Below are 23,522 nucleotides of genomic sequence, written 5' to 3'. Positions count from 1 at the left end.
AAGGTAAGAAAATTTCTGGTAATTTTAATTTGCTCTAGGTAATTTTAATAAAAGAAATCAACATTTAAAGAAGAACTGAAAAAGTGGTATCTTTATTTTATTGTACATTTTTTTAAGCTAGTATCTTTTAAAATCTATTTTATTCATTTGTGGCTTTTAAGACATTTTTTATCTGTCCGATTTTGATATGACAAGGTGGTAGAAAATATTTTTCCTGATTTAATTAGGGATTATCTTTTTTTTGACAATATCCTACATTTTTTGTGGTTGTTTTATGCCACTCAGTATTGACTGTTCCACTCACAAATAAAATAACACACTTTATATATCCTAATTCTCTGCCTAACAAAAGAACTATTATATAAAAATACCATACACAATCCTACTTTTTATGATTTTATTTGTTCAATAATTAATATCATAATATGATTTAAAAATGCTTTTAATTTATGTTTGGAATAATTTATTAAGGACTTATAAACTTATCTAATTGGAAAATTAATTCATTAACAACTATTTGCTAAATTTTGTAATTTTCTTCAGTAAAGTACTAAGGCAAACATTTACGTCAGCTTTGGACAGCCAAAAATTTTTGTATTTTACTGAAATAAATTTCAACCTTATAATCTTGCAGTTTTGCAAATTGATGCATCATCAGTCGCAGTGTACTGATAATGTTGTTGGATTAAAATACACTCATTCACATCTTACATCCTTGTAACATGTGGATGATCACACATTTACAGATCAAAATGTTATTCACATGTAGTTTTTTGCATTGTACTGCTAGACTATACCGCTACCAACTAATTACTGTAGTTAATTATTACTAACTTTAAATATGTATCAACATTTTTGTAGGATTTGAAGAAGTAACCATACATACTGATTCAGAATTTGTTGTAAAATGTGCAACATCTTGGTTAAAGAGATGGAAAGAAAATGGATGGAAAACGAAAAATGGAGATGATGTAAAGAATCAAATCACTCTAAAAAATCTAGATGAATCTATAAATTGCATGAAAAATGTATTTTGGGTAAGTTAATCTATCCTTAAATATGTATATATATATATATATATATATATGTATAATTTTTCTACAGTCAGTCTTTTCAAGACCCATATCCCTCTGTACTAATACATATTGTTTATATAATCCAACTTGATCCACCTAAATTCAGAAATTATTAATTAAATAAGATGACACCATATTTTTTTAATATCTTAACAATAGCGCTTTCATGGCAACCCACATCTTCAGCTGTAATTTACTTTTTTTTTATATAAAACTACATATACTTAAATACAATTAAATATATATAAAACATTTTTTAATAATATATGAAACATTTTTTTTATAAATTAAAATTAAAATTGAAATTCAAGAATTAAAATATAAAAATTATTTTAAAAATCGAAAAATAAAGCTTTTTTAAAATATATAAATTACAAAAATTAAAAATTTTTAATTTAAAAAATAAAAATTATTAAAAACTACATATATAAAAATATGACATCAGATTTGATAAAAAATTAAAATAAATAAATAAATAGGAAAAACGTACCAAACATCTTAGCCAATGTTATAGTAGTGTGGATTTGAATTAAATTGGATTTATGCATTATCATTATTTTTATCTGAAAACGTTCTGCCATCTACTGCAGTCTTTATAAGTGTCTCATCTTCATTAACTGTTTACAAGTTGATCCAGCTGAATTTCCTTTTATATTTATATATATAAAATTTCTCCAAAATGTCTAAACTTATTATTATTATTTATTTACATTATGTTTCTTGATTTCCAATATTTCCAAATTGATTTGATTATCAGAAATAGAATGTTTGTTGTTAATAAGGTAGTCAGCAATTAGATAAACTCAATTTTTCATTTTTGTAGTTTCTAACATGTTCAAGAAATCTGGTTTTAAAAGATCTACTAGTTTTGCCTGTATAAATATGGTCACAGTCATTACATTTTATTTTATAAATTCCACACAAATTGAATAAATTGTGTGAATCAGTATGGTTACTGTTTTTTAAAATGTTTTATTATATGGTAATTTGTCTTGTATGCTGGTTTAAATTTACTTTTATCATACTTAGTTATATTTTCAACAATGTTATCAGTATGCAAATATTTGAAGTATATGTTGTCAATTTTTTCTTACAGGATTTTGAAAATAAAATTATTTATGGCATTATTCATATTCATGATATCCTATTATGTTCTCGGTATATTGATGATTTTTAGGTTGTTTATAATCCTGTTATATACAATGAACATCTAAAAATTTTGAAAAAAACTAAATTATAATGTTTTGAAATTTACCTTTGAAATCGATATAAATAAAGCAATATTGTTAATATTAATATCAAAATTAATAATAAAAATAATCAATTTGTAATGTCAGTATATAGGAAACCCACAACCAATAAAACCACAATATGTAAATATTCAAATCATCCTTGCTCACACAAAATTAATACATATACAAACATGATTAATAGAGCGATTAATTGTACACAATATAATAAAAATAAATTAAACAAAGAAATGGATATTATAAAACAAATTTCAAAAATTAAATACTACAATTCTAATACTAATAAATGACACACAAAGAATTGACATAAATTGATTATATGACATGATTATAAAGACTGCAGTAGATGGCAGCACTTCAGATAAAGATAATGATAATAGATAAATCCAATTTAATTCAAATCCACACAGTACAATAACATTGGCTAGCCAAGATACTTGGTACATTTTTATTATTTATTTATTTATTTTAATTTTTTATCAAATCTGACGTCATATTTTTATATATGCAGTTTTAACATTTTTTTTTTTTTAAATTTAAATATTTTTAATTTATATATTTTACAAAAGCTTTTAATTTGTGATTTTTAAAAGAATTTTTATATTTTAATTCTTATAAAAAATTCTTTTTGTATATAATTAAAAAAAATTTTATATATATTTAATTGTATTTGAGTATAATATGTAGGTAGATATAAACACTTAAAAAGTAAATTACAACTTAAGATGTGTGTTGCCATGAAAGCGCTACTGTAAGACATAAAAAAATATGGTAAGTGTCATCTTATTTAATTTCTATACTTAGGTGGATCAAGTTGGATTATATAAACAATTTATATATATATATATATATATATATATATATATATATATATATATATATATATATATATATATATATATATATATACACGAGATGCGACAGTAAAGTAATGAGACTGATTTTTCTTTGCAAGATGTAGCAACCCTGCAGCTTGCATAGGCACACCATCTTTGACCTTGGTCTATAAGCTACTTCTAGTCCAAGCGGCACATTGATGCAACTGCTCAGTTGTGAGTTGTGCTGTAATAAGTGAACACGTGTTTGTCTCTCGTCACAGAAATGAAACCGCAAAATATTGCGCAACGGTATGCCATTTCTTGTTGCGTTAAATCGGGTGAAAACTCGACGACAACTTATGGTAAGCTTCAGAAGGCTTTTGGAGAGGAGGTTATGTCAAGAGCTCAAGTTTTTCGGTGGCATTTAGTGAAGGCAGAACGAATGTTGAAGATAAAGACCGCAGTGGACGACCATCAACCTCACGGACAGATGTCAACTTGACCAGGGTGCGTGAAATCGTACGATCTGATCGAAGATTATCCGTGAAAATGATTGCAGAAGAACTCAACATCAATCGAGAAACGGTTCGTCAAATACGAGTATTAACTGAAGATCTTGGTATGAGAAAGATTTGTGCAAAAATGGTTCCCAAAAATCTCACACAACAACAGCGAGAAACACGGAAAAATGTGGCAGCCGATCTGTTAGAGCAAACGGAAATCAATCCATATTTGTTGAGCCGTGTTATCACTGGTGATAACAAATTTTTTCAATACGATGCAGAGACAAAACGCCAAAATTCCCAATGGTGCTCAAAGGGATCACCCAGACCAAAAAAGCTGAAATGCATGCTTGTTAGCTTGTTCGATTCCAAGGGAATGGTTCATAAAGAGTGGGTGCCTCCTGGAGAAACAGTTAACCGATATTTCTACAAAGAAATTTTAGAAAGACTTCGTAAACGAGTTTTTCGTGTCCGTGCCAACATGGCTGATAATTGGATTCTGCATCACGATAGTGCGCCATCCCATACTGCTCTGTCAGTACAGCAATTTTTAACCTCAAACCGAATTTCAGTACTACCACAGCCACCTTATTCACCAGATATCGCTCCGTGCGACTTTTTTCTCTTTCCAAGAGTCAAAACGGCGGTCAAGGGACACCATTTTCAAACAACACAATATGTCCAAAAAGCTGTGACGAGGGTCTTGGAGGATATTACAGAAGATGAGTTCCAGAAATGTTACCATCAATGGTAGAAGCGCTGGAATAAGTGTGTGCAATCAGAGGGGAACTAATTTGAAGGAGACAACACTAAACATGACTAAAACGGTATGCAACATTTTTTTTCACATCAATCTCATTACTTTATTGTCGCACCTCGTATGTATATATGTATATATATATATATATATATATATATATATATATCAAACTTATTTTGTTTTTTTGTAATATGGATTTTCATCACGTAACGGCTTCATCCATTGATTAGTATATGATTTTATTGTGTCTAAATTAATTATGTATTGGAAAATTAAGTCGTAATGATTCAATTTTTTTTTTCTAGAACAAAGTTTATTATTATTATGTTCGTTTATTTAGTTTTATCAAATAATAATGTATCAATTAAGTGAAACCGAAATATACGAGTATGTACGAGTATGTCCTTTAAACGAGGAATGCGATTTATTTAATAGTAGATTTCAAAACAGAGAACTAATAAGTAAATTATGACGACTAAGGCTACAACGATTTGAAGAAACCGATACTGTACGAAATCTTTCTCGCACCGGAAAACTAAGAATTGCCACTAACGAAGCAAAATTGTTAAATATTTTGCAAACGTTTGTTCAGGACCCTCATTAAACGATTCGGAAAAATATGATCCAACATGACATTAGTCGTGTTGGATATTTTTCAATTAACAAACTTTTTAAAAGTAATTATTTTCACCCTTATACGCTACACCCAGTGCAAGAAGTTTCAGAAGATTTTGATCGTCGTGTCGAGCTGTAATGCAAACGTAGACTTGGGCGCAAATTTTTCTAATACAATCGTATTTACAAATAAAACTACGTTCTTGTTAAACGGTTATATGAATCAGCTTAGCCCATGTTAAACGGCTTTGTGAATAGGCATAACTATCGATACTGGAGTAATAATAATCCCAGATAGACGTTAGAGTCGTACAGAGTACTCTGAGAAAATAAACTTTGTGTAGGAAACGTTCCTTTAAAACGTCTATCGATAATAATCGTATTGTAGGACCTTTTATTTTAGATAGAAATTTTAAAGAAGATGCTCGTTCCAACTTGTTAGCCGATAGAACTTTACCAAACATCAAGAAAAAATTTGGACAGCAATCTGATAACTTATGATTTCAGCAAGGTTGAGTTTTCTCCACCTCACTATTATCTAAAGGGATGGCAAATTTTAAATGAAACGTTTCCAGACAGCTGGATAGGTCGTAGAGGAGCCGTAGAATGGCCTGCCAGGTCTGCAGATCTTTCACCTGCAGATTAATTTTGGGGTTACTTAAAACATTATTTTTTTTGTGGGCGAAAAACGCCTGGGCGTTATCATCGCCCGGCAGTTATTATTAAAAGGGTAAAATAACTCTAAAATAATAAACCATACAAGGTGTAAACGTAATATTAATCATATAATAAAAATTTACTAAAACAGGCCAAAAAGACAAAATAAAACCCAAAACTAATATCACAGCTAAAGTTGATAAAATATGAAAGATAAAATAATAGAATAAAGAAAGTATAAAAACTTACCTAACTCCGACGGGTTGTGCAAAAATCCCCTCCCCGGATAGTAAAATTAAACACATAGAACTAAAAAATCAAATCGAAAATAAAGGTTAAAATTATTTAAAAAACTCTCCTTACAGAAAAACATATATGAGTATATTAAATCCTTTGCAGTAACCCAGTACTATGCAAAAAGATAAACATCAGTTCCAAAATCCCGCCATCATTGCACAAGATATCACGAATGCTGCTGGGTATATTAAACTGACGACGCGTCGCCGCATAACATATGCAGTCCACGAGAATGTGGTGTACAGTCATGCGGCAGTTGCATCGTGTGCACAGGGGTGGGTCTTCTCCTGACATTAAATATTCGTGTGTGATCCTCGTATGCCTCAACCGTAACCGGCAGAGGACCACTTCCTCACGACGAGAGTTCCTGCAAGAGGAACCCCACGGCAACACTGAATTTTTAATCCGTCGAAGTTTATCATCGACGGCAGTCGTCCAGCCACTTTGCCACCTTGCTTGCAGTGATTGTTTTATACGATTGATAAAATCAAAGGTAGTAACTCGGGTGGTGAAAGGAGGCTGAACACGCGCTTCTTTCGCACCAGAATCTGCCCTCTCGTTACCTAGAATTCCAACATGGCTAGGGATCCAGCAAAAACCTACCCCCCCCCCCCCCCGTTTCGTTTATCTAACTCAGCCATTTTATCATAAATGCCAACGACGACAGGATGTCCGGAATAAAGGTTTTCCAACGCCTGGAGAGCACTGTACTTAAAACATAATGTACACAAAACAAAACGTATAAAATATGAAGATTTGAAAAGATGTATCGGTGACCGATTTGCAAGTATATCACCAAACATGGTACAAGTTATAAAACTGATAATAATTAAAGTTAGCGCATAAACAAGCTGTAAAAGGGAAGCGTTTTGAAATTATTGTAAAATGATATATATGCTTTGAAAATTTATTTTTAGCATTTAAGTACATTTTAAAATTAGATATTGCGATAATTAAAATAAATAATACCAGTTAATCTTTTGACCTTGCCATTTAATTTACAACACGTTGCAAATTATTAGTTATTGTTTATTAATATTATTTATTATGGTGAAGGCTGTTATTATTGTGTTTGGGTCATTTATTTCAACATTCACAGTTTATAGTTTGTTACTGGATGTAATTGTAAAGGTAATAGGAAATGAAGAAGTTACTAAGCGAACTTTAATTCGTTTTATTACTAACGAGATTTTTCCGTTTTTGTAACTTTGCCTATAATTTGAAAGGTATTTATCGAGAAACGGTTTTCGTTATCGGTTTTCTCTTAAAATTCACATTAAGATCATTTATCTATTACTATCCTCCTTCCTATTTAAAAAAAAAGTTTGATCAAACGAGTTGATTCAAGAAGACGGCGAAAATTACAAATACACCGTAAAGAAGTAATTTTGTAATTTATACCTAATAGTATCCCTTAGTTTTGAAATACGAAGCCATTTTCACGGGATAGTTTTAAAGAAGATCCTTAATTTCATATCGTAAATACGAAGTAAATATTATGATGTTGGTTTAATAAGATCTAGTATTTCCGTAAACAGAAAACGTCAATTACTCAAACGGTCAGGAGATAAAGAAAACCCCGATAAATGAATTTGAATGATTGTTTCAAATCGCAAATGTTTTTCCTCATTAATGCTCTTCTCTAACCGAGAACAAATCGGTTTTTATGATACTATTAGGTTACGAAAAATTAAAATTTGCGAAATATAAATTAAAATGATCAGTGGCTTTTAGTTGTGAAGCAAACAATATATTAAAAGCAAATAATAAAAAAATAATGCTTTTTAAGTTATTCTTTAAATTCCGACTTTTATAACTCGACGCAAAGTGAAACGTGTACCGGCAACTTATTAATACAGGTTGATCTCAAAAAGTCACATTTGAAACTTAAAATGTTTTTATTATGATTTAACAATTCAATAATATGAATGTAAACATTTCAACATCATCAACTGCGCATATCAAAGTTAAATTTCTCGTTTAAAAACCGTTTCGCTTACATTATTTGAAAAAAAATTATCTTACTTTTTCCATGCAGGAAATTAATTCATACTCATACCATGTTATGTAAATTGAAGGGAGTTTAAAAAGTGGCGCAACCTTTTGGGAAACATAACATAATTAAATACAACGTTGCGTGCTCTTAAACACATGTTACGTTTGTTGAGAAATTGCAGCGACACATCGTTCAATTTCGCTCTACAGTTTGAGAATGGTGTGAGGATATTTTGTAAGCGGTATCCTTAAGGTATCCCCACAAGAAAACATCAGGAGGAGATAAACCAGGAGACCGAAAGGGCCACAATCCCTTCAAAATCACTTTTCCATGAAAACGCTGATCCAAGAAAGTCATAGTATTGTTGTCTGTAAGAGCCGAAGCATCGTCCTGCTGAAACCGCATGAACATCAGCCGGTCCGCAGGTATAGCGTTTACAAATTGTTGCACCATCTGTATGGAGCGCTCACTGTATCGTGAAAGAATGTCATGAAGATTCGCCTACGCGATATTGCACACCGATCACCCGTTTTTTGTGCGTGCAGAGGAGACTCGTGAAAACGATGTGGATTTTCCGTACACCAAACGCGTGAATGCTGGCATTCACGTATCCATCAAGATGGAACCGTGCCTCGTCAGACCGAAACCAATCGTCGAGTTCTTTTCCATCTGGCGTTACAGATGACATGGACCGCTGACAGAAAGCTACACGTTTGTGTCTGCAGGTAGCAACTGATGAACAACACGAGTTCTGTGCGGATACATCTTTAAACACTTGCGAAATTCCGTGTGGGTACTACTGATGGAGACAACAGAGCGACAGGATAGACGTCGCAAAGACTTCTTGGGACTAACAGAATATGCGGCTTATACGTCGATTTCTCTGGTGTTACCAATTTTGGTCAACCGCTTTTGACTGCATCTGCCAAATTTTGTGTCTCTTGGTACTTGTCGTACAGCCGCTTGATGGAGAACTTGTTTGATGCATCCACACCGTATTTTTCTATAAAGGCATTCTGGGTTTGGGCATAACTGCCACATCTAATTAACGTATTGTAAGACGATGAATATTCCCTACTGCATTGTGTAACCCATTTTTTCTCAATTAAACCAGCAACAAAAGAAGGATTCTTCCATAACGTCACTTTTTGAACACCTCATAAAAATTACAGATTAAACTGAGAATTCCTTCTCATCTCCTTTTTGAATCCTTCTTGAATTTGTCATGGCTCTAACTAGAATGAAATTTCAGATCGCAAACCGAGTATTTTTGTTATCCATTATTATAATTTATGTATTAAAGTATATTTTTTCTACTAAAACAAAACTTGATTTAATTTCAAAAAAAGATTTTTTTTTAAATTAAATTTATTCCGAATTCACCCAATATGAAAGAAAAATTAAGAATAAAACTTATAAGACCTTTTTACGCTTTTAAATCTCACGTCGATTCAACAATTTTACAGTAGTATTACCGCAAAAACTGTACTCAAATCTCAATCTGTTTTATCACTACTGATCGTTTAAAATTATAAAATAAACTAGAATAGCTAGCTTACTTTAAACGTCATTACACACTGACTTTCATTTTTCTTTAAGATACAAGAAATACATACCTACCATCGTGCGTAACTTACTATTTATCTATTGATATAATCGATTATCTAATGCGGTAACTAAATAGTACATCGATTACTTGATAGATAGTTGTACTTAGTCGCAATTTAAGCTACATAAACGTTTAAAAACGTATTAGAAAGTTATTTTAAAGCGTGAATATAGTCTGATAAACGATTCATTTCTATTTTTCTCATAAAACCCTACGTAAAAAACGTCACAAAATATTAGTAAAATGAGTTGAATTTTTTTTTTCATTTCAGAACTGGTAAAATTTTAATTAATTTCTTTTCCAAAAAAATAAACTAAATAAAGTATGATTATTATTACAATTTTTATTTATCTGGAAAATAATCTGTTATGACAAAACTATCTACTAATAATAGTTTGCAAGCAGTAAAAAAAAGTTGATTTTGTTGGGTTATGGGACGATCAATCATACATTATTTCAACAGCACCAAGTAATTTCAACAGTACAGTACAGTTCACAAGTTATTTCAACAGCATCAAAACCTTACAAAGCATCCTTTCATTTGGATAAGCAGCATTAAAAAAAATAAGAAAATTGGACTCTGCACTAAGAAAAAAAAGTAAAAAAACAAACAATAATATGTGGCAAAGAATTTTCAGGGGCTATACACCTCACCCCGTTAAATAAAATTTATTAAATTAACACTAGTTGGATTTTCCACGGTAGAAACTATCCTGAACAAATTATATGTCCTGATGAGAGACTGGGATATTTTATTTCATAAAAAAAAAATATTTTTCTTTCGGTTGCAGTTAGTTAAATTGTAAGGTCAAAATAAAATGTAAAAGAAAATAATTACAAAACGAGAGAATTTTTTTTAACTTCTAATCTCTTAAAATATATGCGATAGATAGCCAAGTTATAAAACTCAATTAAATCCAAATTATAGCAGCAAACTCGCTAATTAATTAACACACTAGTTGTGTTAGTGAGTGTGCTACCATCCTGACCCAGGATGTATCCAAGGTATGGTAGTATCCAAGGAAGACACCCAAGCAAGGGAAGACACCCGCCTTGTGACAATCCCGGTCGCCCACACATCCCCTCCGTTCTTAGTCCTTATGGGCATTACCGGAGGTCGTACTTTAGACCCCTCTAAATTTGATAACAAAACACAGTCATCAATTTGGTCTCTGTCAGGATGCCACCGATGCAAATGCTTCGGCAGTCATTTCCCTCAGTGTACTTACATAACCTACTATCGCCTTCGCATGGCCTCTTCCAAACACTACCACCTATTGTAACTTACAACCCTCAATTACCCAAATTCGATCTGGGAAAACACGATCCCCGCGCCTTCCTCTAGCACCGAAGGTTTCACACAAAAATTCTTCCTAAATCTAACTTCATAGACTATGCACTCAGATCACTATTACACCGAGTCAAATAGTGGATAGCACCAAAAATGCGAAACAGAGCAACTTCATGCCTCTTGCGCTGATGGTATGAGGTCTCACCTACTTCAGTATCATCAGGCGGTAAATCGTCAAGTAGTCTGTGTAACATTTCAGACGTGTCTAAAATTACACCGAGCCGGGTCGAGACAGAGGACTGAAGAACGTCCTTTCGTCGTTTGTGTCCCAAGATCCTGTATACAACTCTCCAGGGATCGTTGTTCCCCTGTTCATGCACAAAGAAACGCCAGAAATCCCTCTTCGCTGTCCGAACTCTGTGAAAATATCGAGATCTAAGATCTCTATATTCGCCAACAAGGACTGCCCGCTGTTCCGGATTACTCTTACGCTGAGATATATATCTGCAGTGAAAAAAAAAATACAGATCATGCCACTCAGAACACAACTACCGTTCAAATAATGGGAAGTATTAATAAAAATGAGTAGGAGCTCTTTCAACATTTCGAAGTAGCTTCTCAATTTGGTATGAATAAAATGGACGAGAAAAAGCTGGATTACGGAGAATCTATTCAAGTGTTGAGTGCATCCTCTATTGTTCGTATTAAAAAAGAAGGAAAATGATCTCGTTCCATCGAGAAGGTGTTCAAGATATTTTGCGTTACCTCATTCGTACAAAGAAGACTTGTAAGCACATAATGCAGTTTTAGTATACAAGAGAAGTTTACAAAACTCGTAGGAATACACGAGAAGATGACTATTGGTTTTTTTATAGATTAATTAAAAAAATACGGTATGGGATACTGAACAATTTCTCGGAGATATTGCTAAAAGTAGGAACAATGAACTTACAAGTACAGAAAGAAGACGATTTTCCTTCGATACATCTAGGATCCAGGATTTCAAACTAGAGAAGGACATAAATGTAACTATCACAAAAGTTATTCAAGCAATAATGAAAAAATTAGTGCTCGGATTATAGATTTCCATAGTATGGAAGAATTAAAAAATGTGAATTCAAAGTGCGGAAGAAATATGATTTCCCTTTTACCATAGAGATTGTCAACTAAACGTCGATCCTTATAGTAAAGCCTTACAGTCCATCGATATGGATACATTTCTTTCTGATCATCAGTGTTTCAAGCGTTGATGTCTCTCGATCTGGCTTGGTGCACGACTGTCAAAAAGTTTTAAAAATCAGATCTACAGAATAAAGCAACGAATCAGTTAATGTTTTTTTTTTTGATCGGATGATTTTTGAAAATCGGATGGAGCCGTCGGCGCTGTATGATGGATGTAAGATGGCGCTGTATGGTGGGTGATCAAACACTTCCCAACGAAAATGCTGCAGGAGCTTCTTTGTTACAGCTGCAGTGTGCGGCCGAGCATTGTCATGGAGAAAGGCAATGCCTGATGACAACATTCATCTCCGCTTATTCTGAATCGCCCTTCGTAGACGTTGAAGAGTCACGCAGTATGAGGCTGCAGTGATGGTCGTGCCACGTTTCATGAATTCCACCAAGAGAACTTCATTCCGATCCCAGAACACCGTAGCCATACACTTTCTGTTGGAAAAGGTTCGTTTGAACTTCTTTGGTTTACTGGGAGAATGAGAATGCATCCACTGTTTGGATTGTTCTTTTGTTTCTTCAGTTTCGAAATGGACCCATGCCTCGTCCCCTGTGACAATTTTGTTCAAAAAATCTTCTTCATTATGGTAGCGCTGGAGAAACGTTAGGGAGGCGTCCATTCTCATTGTTTTGTGATGGTCGGACAGCATCTTGGGAACCCATCTCGCACACAGTTTGCGGTACTGAAGTCTCTCACTCACAGTGGTGTAGAGAGATGACCTTGAAATTACAGGAAACGAATCACTCAATACAGAAATTGTGAACCGACGATTTTCTGGAATCGCCTCATTCACTCGCTCAATGAGATCATCGGTTGAAAGTCGCTTCCTTCCCTGACCGCCTGCATCATGAACATCTGCAGGTCCTGCTTTAAAGTTCCTGCACCATTGTCGCACTTTGCTGTAACTCATTGAAGTTTCACCGTACAAATTATTAAATTGGTTGATGAATTTCAGCTGCATTACACCCCTCGGCCTGAAGAAATCGAATACCGCACGCACTTCACACTTGGCGGGAGATGCTACTGTTGTAGACATGTATACGTCCTAGCTGCGTGTTCAGAACTAAACGAAGTGACGTGACGTGATTGAAGGCCATACTAGAGACGCTGCGCAACACATATGTGCAAAGGTTCATCCGATTTTTGCGCGGGTTATTATTTCACCACCGATCGGACCTTGAAAAAAAAACCCTGTTAATAATACACAGCTAGTCGATTATTGTTAATGTTTAATATTAATTTGGATATTTCGTTTCTGTTCACTTCTTAAAAACATATTTGAAGGATTCTTCTGTAAATGTCTGTAGATGTCTGTGATTTTAACAGCACATATTAATTAATTTGAGTATTTTTGTTTTGATTTCTCAAAGTGATGTTTTTTATAAGAGATTTTTATTGTAATGTTTATTATTTGGTTTATACATGGTACTTGATAAGTTATATTGTGTTTGTATTTGATTTATAGTATATTTTGTTTTCTATAAATTATTTACTTTCTACTTTGAGCAGTATTTAAGTAATATTGTTTTACATGTAAATTATGATTTTGATAAACATTTTTTGTTTGCTTACCCTGTGTTCATCATTACTCTTGCTCTTGTTTTTACTTTTGAGAGCAGCTGTGTATTATTAGAAATTATTATTGTACCTATATTTTTAGCTTTTTATTATATTTGTATTATTGAATTGTATAATATTATATCTATTCAAGAGAATATTAAATAAATAAATTGTGATGCTGATGATTTATCGTACATACAAATATGCTTGTAGATATGTATTTATAAGTAAACAATTAATGTTTCTTAAGGAAATTTAATTGTGTATTTGGTGAAAAGTCAAACATTAATTTTAATTTCAAAAAACAATCTCTTTTCTTATTGCAAATAAAAAAAAAATGGCCAAACCCCTTTTACTCAGTCTGCTTTGGTAAGAAATTTTGCTACATTTTTTGTTCATGATGGTTGATAATGAAAATTATTTAAAACTGTAAACTACTGAAAATATGATTTTATCAAAAGTGACTATAGTCACAAGAGTGACTGAAAATGTTTTGAAATAAGTTATTAAAAGCATTAAATTTATATATTTGGTTTGGGTAATCATTACAAAGGGTATAATTTTAAATAATGAGAAAAAATTAAATGGTAAGCAAGCTGACAAAAAAAAATCTAACAAATAAGAAAAAATTTGTTGAACTTTTCAAACTTTTTTTTTCAAAACTGAGCTTCTCTTATTTTTTATCTAAAAAGTTTAATTGTTAAAATAAGAATACAAAATAGCTTATAAGAATGGATATCCATTTTAAAATGTACCATAACATTTTTTTAGTAAAAATTACAAAATGTAGTGAACATGATTACATTACTTTTAACACAAATTATAGTGAAACCTTGTGATATTCATATTCATTCAGTTCACCAAAAATAGGTAGTCGATGCATTGACTGATTCAGGAGTTCAAATCCAAGTCAGGTTAGGAATTTTTCACTAAATTTATTATTAAATTCACAACTTATATAAACAATATAATCAAATTAGAATTAAACTCTTTCTACTTATGTGAATAGTGTAATCTGTAATTTGTATTCTTATAATAGCTTAAACTTCAGTACCGATGCATAACATTTGATTATTTCTTATATAATGTTGACTATAATTTTTTTTAACAGGTACATGATAAAGCGTCTGATACAGAAATGGGCTATAAAGAAGCATTCTCTCTAGCCCAGAAAGGAGCTAAAGTATATGCTTTACAAAATAATATACCTGAGTATGATACTGATATTATTTTTAAAAATAATAACAATAAAGATAACAATTACAAATATAAAAACAATAAGAATCCTTACAATAAATCATTTAAGAAACGCAATTATAACTATAATTATAAAAATAATGCAAGACAGAATAATTACAATAAGTGGTATAATGGTGGTGGAGATAAGTACAATTGAAATGTTAACATTATAGAGTTGGTTAGAATTATAAAAAGGTAGATTGTTGCGAATGGCAACTTTACCATCAAATTTTGATTTTTTATTTACTGATTATGAGTAGCACATCAGTATTTAATGTAAAACAGGAGAAATATTAATTACTGTGTTTAATCATACTGCGAATAGCATATTTTAAGAGCTTATAAAAAATATATAAACAACAAAAAATATGATATAAAATAATTTCTTCCTTCATAATGTTAAAGATTAAAGAAATTGTTACTATCTGAATTCATAAGTTTCTTTCTATATATATTCTTTATTGGTAAATAAATTAGAAAATCATCATCTACCACTATGATGAAATGTAACATTTTATAAACAATAAAGAGAGTTTTTATATTCTCGAAGCTATTTATTAAATAGCAGTAAAATGTATGTCCTTTTAACGTTTCTGTTTCTACATGTTAACATATGTTTCTTTTTAAACATAATTTTGTGAGTAAAATATTTACTATATCGCACTGAAAATAATAATTAATTACTTTTTTAATATTAAAAGTTTATATTTATAGCAGCAATATTAATTTATTGCCACACAGACATTAAAATTTTTTATTCACCTTTTTTTATTCACATTTTTCATTACATTTATGATTACTCAGAAAAGTAAGAAGAGAAATACTACACATATATTCTTTTTTTTATATTATTTATAGTAATTAAACTGACTTACCGGAAGAGCATATTAATTAGGAACAGATTGTTAACACAAACTTAGAACTATGATGCATTTCATTTTCAATTAAGAATTACGTAGTCCTCTCCTAAAAAAAATTCTGTTATCTTAACAAATTTAAAATATTTGTTAAACCATTTTTATTTGATATTTAAACAAAAAAAATTAAGTAGTACATAACTGAATAAAAAGGTGAATGTAACATGCCTGTATGCAGTTATTTTTAACTTTAAAAACCAGTGGATAAATTAGCAATACAAAAAATACTGTAATAATAATAATCACCACAAAATTTTATATGAATCCATAAATTTCATTATGATTGTGAAAAATATCAATTATGTCTTGTTTATTTGAAAAACAAGATGCAAATTGGAACTTGTGGATTCAAAATATGGAAACAGGGGAAGTAATCTCCAAACAACTGTGTAGATAGTTTCGGTGTATAATAAAATTATATTTTACTCATGTATCAAGCTGTTATTAGTCCATACACCCATTTAAATATCAACAACAGGTTCAGCATCTGCTGGTGATAGTATGAACCTTTCATATATAATTAGTTTTATAACAACACAACCTCAAATGCAGTTTTTATAAACTCATCCGTAATTAGAGACCAAATTTTGTTTTGTATAAATGATTTGGTAATACATATATATTTTAAAATAACATACAAAATCATTTAACATTACAACATAAAATTAAACTGTGGAACAAAAATATAACACAATATACGTAAAACATTTTAATGTAATTGACTAAGTATTATACAATAAACAACTACACTAATGTACGCTTTCAAAACAAGTTGATGTTGATGAGGCAGGATTACATGGAAATGTTTTAGATGACATATAAAGATAAGATAATCTGTATATATGAGTGTTACCTAAAGTTTCCAAAATTAATAAAAACAGAATAAATTAAATTACTATAAAAATTCTTGGCCTTCTTATCCTTCAAAGTTCTTTTCCATTACTGCTATTTTTTCCATGACTGGAAACAATTCTGGAAGTTATTTCTTATCAGTGTCCATTGCCTATAACAATTCAGTCTGGATGTCTTTAGTGGGCTTAAAATGCCATCCCTTAAGTTTCCATTTCATTTTTGGAAAATAGAAAGACTGCATATGGTTAGGTCTGGTGAGTAGGGAGGATATGATTGACTGTTGTGTTAATAGTCAAACATTTACACACAACTGATATGTGGATGTCCATGATATTCATATCCTATGATGTCTATGAGAGTTAACAGTGAACAATTACATAAATCTTATAATCATTTTTTTTCTCTTTTTCTCATCAGAACAATGAAAGAAATATATAGTAAAACCTTTTACTTTCCCATCTAGGTAGCACTATAACAGATCTATAGCTCTAGAAGGGAAAGTATTGTAATTGGTTCAATTTTTACCATATGCAGTTTTCACTGGATCATAACATTTTGACACCTAAGGAACCCAAAAAACTGGATGGAAAGTTTCCGGACGTTAATGTTCATATGTACTTGTGTTCGGTTGTTGGCCTCTAAATCACGTTTTATCTCTAAAACTACTGGACCGATTTTGATCAAACTTAGTCAGATTACTTCTATATATGGGGCATTATGTCATTAAACTTTCAACTTAAAAGGTCAAGGGGGTGAGGCATAGAATGAAGTCTCCCTCAATATCTCGATATTTCGCCTAATTAAGGTCATATTTTTCTTAGGCACATTTGTTAACAATTAAAAAATAACAATATTTATAACAATAATCTTTATCCCACAAAATAAACAGATTACAAGTGAAAATGAAATTATTTACAGTTATAAATTGTTAATGTAAAACCTTAATAGACATACAATCAAACAATATAAAATAGAAGTAAATTAATAAAAGTAAACAATTATTACATAATCTTGTGGAACTAGGTACCCCCTATAGTAATAACTGTATTAGAGATTACCATCCATTATTTTTCAGTGAGTAAAATAATAAACTAATTGTTTATTTAATGGTCAATATTTGCAAAAAACGTTTTGCAAAATCGGACACCCACCTCAAAAAATGCTGTTGCAGTCATCTGCTATGATGTGACTACAGGTGAGCAGTAGAATTAAATAAATGAATAATATTTAAACTGTAAAAAAGTAACTCAGTCTGGCTGGATCTTGAACTCCAGCACCAGGTCGACTCGGTACCTGGTACGTTAAGCCTTGCAGCTACACCGGTCTGCCAACCATATAAGCAAAATTTTTTCTATGTAAGTTGTGAAATTACATTAGTTTAGTTAGTGCCATCTGTCGCCCCAAGTACCGCCACAACTGCATGAATTAATTACATTGTGTGTCTTCGCTTAGGTTAGAATTATTGAATTAAATAAATGAAAAAAAATTGTATTTTCTAATTAAATGATAAATATATTAAGTTGTGTGTGTAAGCCGTGAATCAGAAACAATCCACAGTTGTAGGACTTTCTTGGAATACGGCTTTAGCCACATGACAGGAAAGTTCTCTCTTAACTGTGTTGTTGTCAGCTTTTTAAAAACAAATTAAAGAAAATTGACACTTTTTAAATATGTGAAAATAATATTTGTGAAATAATTTTCAGAGCTATTATACAGTCTGTCATTAATGGTGCTTATTCTAGTAGTTCAGAACCTTCTTACTACTGACTTTTAGTATGTTTGGACTATGTTGTGTTTCTTCGTTTGTCATGTTTTTGTTCAGTTTTTTATGTTTGTAAATTTCTTACTGTTTGAGCATGTGTGACTAAACTTTTTATGTTGTGTTTAATATTTTTTTTACAAATACAAGTGTTCTATTTTTATATGTAAAGTTTGTTTCTTTTGTTGCATGATGTGTTATGAGCTCTGGGTAAATATGTGTCATCAGAACAAAGATTTATGTGTTTTAAAATTAATTTCTAATTACAAACTGATGCAAAATTTTACCTATTGAATATTTTTTTATTTCTGTCAAAGCCATTCTTGCTACTTTCCTTCAACATTTCCCAAGGTAAAGTCTGGTTAAAAATTCCTGCTAAGCAGTTCTTTGATTTAGTTTATTATTTTTAAATTAATAGTTTTTTTTATTACTTAATTAATATTTAGTTGTATTTTACTTAATTAATACAAGAAATAATTTAGAGTTCAGAACTTCGTATAAATATTTATATAGCAGAAGTTTTGAAAATAAAAAAAAATTATTTTAAATCAAAGAAGAAAAACGTGATTCTAGTTCAGACTTTAATGGTAACATACTAAAATCTTCAGAGTTAACTTCTTCTACATATACTCTGGTAAAAAGAATAGTTATCAATGAAAACATTATTGCTCTTGCATAATATTTTCATCCATAATTTCACTTTCTCCAAATTAAAAAAAAAAATACAGTTTCAATTTATAAAATAGCTGTCTTGTTTTACACCAAATTATCTGCAGTTGATAATTTCAAGTTTGAAGCTTGCATTAACTTCATGAACATTATTATGCTAAAAACTCTGGAATAGTGATCTAGTAAATGGAGTCAAGATCAAGGGTCAAGGATGAGGTAGACAAAGGAAAGTAATTATTCTTCTCTGGAATACCGTTCTTTTAATTTCAGTTAAAGATAACAAACAGACCCAAGTAATTTCCAATAAGCCCTCAAAAAAATACTGTAATGACTAAAGGGATACTGCAGAAATACTAATGGGAAATCTACTATGCATGTTTTACTGAAGAAGTCCCCAATGTATTTGATAGGTCCAGAACTATAATTGTAATAGCTAGTTATCTTTCATTATTAGATATTTAAGAGCAAGCACAAATCTCAAAGTAAAATTTCTTGGTTTTCAGAAATTATCTTTATAGACATTTTGTTTGCCCAGAAAAATTTCTGGGCAAACAAACTGTTAATCAATGCTAGCTTGTTAATCAGTAAAACGGAGTTTAGCTTTAAAAATTTATTTCATTTGTGAGCATTCCTTAATTATTCCTACACGGTTAATGTGCTTCATGTATTATTCTGTATAATGATTCTTAAATGCATTTCATTCATTTTTTTATTAAAAAATGTTGAATACTGTGTTTTTTGGTGAACTACATTTATAGGTTTTCATGGTCTGAGGAAATTTGAATATTCTATTAATTGTTTCTCAGGCAGTAACAATCTCTCTCATTTTTTTACCTTAAATTAGTAAAACAGAGATAACAAATGACTTAAAAGAAACTTAACAAAAAAGTTCCGAAGGTAAGGAGTTCCAGGTATTAGAAAAGGTGAAGGTTGTTTATTATATATTATATAATTTTTAATGACTTTCTTCTCTTCAGCATTTGCACTTTTGCCGAGTGCAATAGTTCTGAAAAAGTTTCAAAAATGTTGACACGTAGGATATATTGTTTCAAAATAAAGAAAAACTTATTATTATGAAAATATAGGCATTTTTATTTTTCATTTAGATATTTGATTTGCCTGCTGAGTGTAAGGCATTAATATCAAGAATTGAGCTTGTTGAAATTAAGCATCATTGCTGATTACAATATTAACAAATAATACTAAATAAAATATTAATACACCTGAAGTAAACATTAATTGTACCATTGAAAGTAATATGTGGGGATATAAGAATAAATATGTTTCACCAATATGTAGGAATTGGTGAAAAAATATGTTTCTAAGTTCTCCTCATTAATAAACAACACTAATGTTCTATTTAAATAGTTCCCACAGACATTTGATTCAGTTTTCAAGAAAGTGTTTTTTGTAACAGAAAAAAATTATCTTTTCTTAAAAATATAATTTTGTTCTGTGCCAAAAAAAGGGTTTTTCAATTACAAAGGACAAAAAAACATTACCTCTAATGTGAACTATGTCTTTGATCTAAGACCTAAGACCTAATGTCTAAGACCTATGTCTCTTTGTGACACTAATAAATAATTAATGTTCAACAAGAAAGTATTTTGTTTTATCATCTAACACTTTGTAAAGTATATTTTCACGTAACATTAAATTAATTAGAAAATCCTAAGAATTTTTAAAATATTCAGGAGTTCTAAATTAAATTTTTGAATATATTTAATGTTTTTTTTTTTTTTCATTTTTTGTGGCTGCATAGGATCACTTTAGTCAGTTCATTATCCAAGTCTCTTGGATAAGAAGGAAATGTTCAAGCCTTGCGATCATTTCAGTATATTTTCATAAGTTCCAATATCCATGCCCCTTCTGATGTTGAAAATATTTGTGTTGTGAGTTTCTTTCTTGTGAGTATAAAGCGAGTGTTTTTGTCCTTCATTTTTTTTTTGTTTAATTTTATCTTCTTTGTGCTGTTTTCTGATATAATTCCAATTTCCTTTAGAGCCTCTCTTATTTCTCTGATCCATCTACATCCTGTCTTGGTGTTTTTCAAGTCTATATTGTACTGTACCAGCTGTTTTAGTAATCTTGAATCTTGCTTGTTCATGATGTGTCCAAAGAATCCTAGTCTCCTCTTATGAATGGTAAATGATGGGTTCTAGAATTCTTTGTACACCACTGCTCGTCTTTCTGATACTTTTTGTTGATGCAGGTTCTTCCAATTCTTCTTTTGATTTTTTGGAGTCTGTCAGTCTTTGATTATTCGTTCAGGTGGAAGTGTTTCTGCTGCATATGTGGCTTCCAGTTTTATAACTGTTGTACTGTCTTATTTTTGCATTTATGGATAAACTTTTTTACTGTAGAACATTCATTCTCAATGTGGTCCACAGAAAATTGAAGGTATTCAGGTGGTCTAGGAAGGTAATTGCTGATTAAAAAAAAAGACAAAAATTATATTTTCCTGATATTTCAAACTAAAATTAAATATCTACTACACTAGTACAAAAAAATTAAAGGGACACCTGTATTTTATGATAAAAAATTACTGTTTTCAAACTACTTTAACTTTGCAACCAAGAGGCTTAGAGAGATGAATAAAGAAAAAAGTAAAGCTTGAATACTCTACATTTTGACAGTATACTTCATATTTCAAAAATCATCAAATTAAAAAAAAAATCAGTGAGAAGAAACATTTTTTAAATTTGAAAGTTTTTCTTAGTGTTTGATTGAGCGCATGGGGAAAACTAATTTTTTTCAGTAAACTGCATTAAAATCATTTAAAAGCTTAAAACTTTAGCTTTAATTTATTTTTTTTTGTACGTCTCTCTAGGATTCTTCTGAACTGAAGTATTCCACTTTAAAGAGATACAGCCACTTTTGGCTTTAATGCGGCATATCTCCTGATCTAAGCAACATATTGGTGCAAATAAATTTGGTAATTAAAGGGATTTTTAAATGCTGTTTTTAAGATTGCATCTTAAAAACAGTAATTGCAATTATTATTCTTAACAGATGGTTAGTTTAAACATTTCTGGGGGGGCGCTAGAAAATTTGTGATTCACAATGTGGGTGATGGGTGAAAAAATCTTCAGAATCAATACTGCAGAAGAAGTAACAGGTTAATTTTTGTACTTAGCTAGTTTTTTGTTCTTGATTGGATTGACTTTTTTTGTGTAGGTTGTTTATTATTATTTCTCTGAGGTATTTAAATTAGGTTAATGTTTTGAATTTGTTCCATGTATGTTTAGTTCTTTTAATTATATTGGTTTTTGGGACATAATCTTTCTCAAATATCTTTTCAAAATTTTGAGGCCAATTTTATTTGCAATGTTTTGAAGTTATGTTTTAAATGTCGTTTGCTAGCAGTGCCAAGTTGTCGGTAAAACCAAAGCAGTTCTTTTTTTTATTTTTGGCCTATTTTTATTTTTGGGAGGCATTTTTTGAGCCATTACCTCATTACCATTTCCAGAGCGCTGTTGAATAGTAGCATTGAGAATCCATGACCATGGCACAGTCCTGTTTTGATCTCAAATGGTTGTGAAAGTTCGCCTCTGAATTTCACTTCTGACTTAGTACTTGTGAGAATCAGTTTTACTATGTTTATTTATTTGGGGTTAGTTCGAGGTGTAATAGAATTTTTAGTAGGGATTCCCTGTGGGCAGATCAAATCATATGCTTACTTGAAGTTTACAAACGTCATCACCATGTCTCATGCTACTTTTTCTGTTGTAATTCATTGTTAGTTTGAGACTCATGATCTGGTTTGGACAGCTTCTCCAGGGTCTGAAACCTCCCTGGTATTATCATAATTCTAACTTGTAAACTGATCTTGATGAGGATGGTTCTTGAAAGAATTCTTATTTTGCGTCTAGAAGTGAGATTCCCCTGTAGTTGTTAGGATCTGATTTGTCTGCCATTTTTGTGTAGCAAGTGGATGATGGCTGTTGTTCAGTGTTCTGATAGTACGTCTTTGATCCAGATATTGACTATCTGTTGATGAAGGGCGAGCTTTCCTGGTTTTTCTGCACGTTTCTAAATCTTTAGAAAGGTCTTATCTTCTCATGTTGCTTTGTAATTCTTCATCTCATCCAGTTGTTGGTAGACTTCTTTTATTGTGGAGAGGTTTTCCAATGATGTTATGTTGTTAGTGGGGTGCTGGTGTAGAAGTTCAGGAGTTCTGTTGGGGGTCTTCATAATTTAGAAGTTGAAATATCTAGATTTTGGTTTATATTAAAATATTCATTTTAATATATAAATAATTACAATTTCTTCATACCTAATAATTGTTTTTAAATTAACAGTTTCCAATTTGTTCATTGTACAGATAAAAAATGCATGTACAGATACAAAGAAAAAAAAATCACATTTAATAAAATCAATTTTTAAAACTCTACTACTCATCATTTTTAAAATTGATACTTAT

The 23,522-nt window shown here is 30.8% G+C and overlaps 1 protein-coding gene across 2 annotated transcripts in view; it reads left to right on the top strand.

The window, feature by feature from the left end:
• Positions 1 to 23,522, top strand: part of LOC142325828 (ribonuclease H1-like) — a 40,587-nt gene that overhangs the window by 14,304 nt on the left and 2,761 nt on the right. The window contains exons 4-5 of one of the 2 annotated variants that reach the window (XM_075367853.1): positions 862 to 1,037; positions 14,775 to 14,875. In XM_075367853.1, coding sequence (XP_075223968.1) covers positions 862 to 1,037; positions 14,775 to 14,875 — 277 coding nt within the window. Of the gene's footprint in view, positions 1 to 861; positions 1,038 to 14,774; positions 16,718 to 23,522 lie in introns of those variants that run through there. The other variant, XM_075367852.1, reaches the window with a different exon arrangement.

This window comes from Lycorma delicatula, chromosome 5 (assembly GCF_047948215.1).
Source record: "Lycorma delicatula isolate Av1 chromosome 5, ASM4794821v1, whole genome shotgun sequence".
Classification (NCBI taxonomy): Eukaryota; Metazoa; Arthropoda; class Insecta; order Hemiptera; family Fulgoridae; genus Lycorma; species Lycorma delicatula.
Note: the sequence above shows the minus strand (reverse complement) of the source record. Positions and strands in the feature narration are given on the sequence as shown.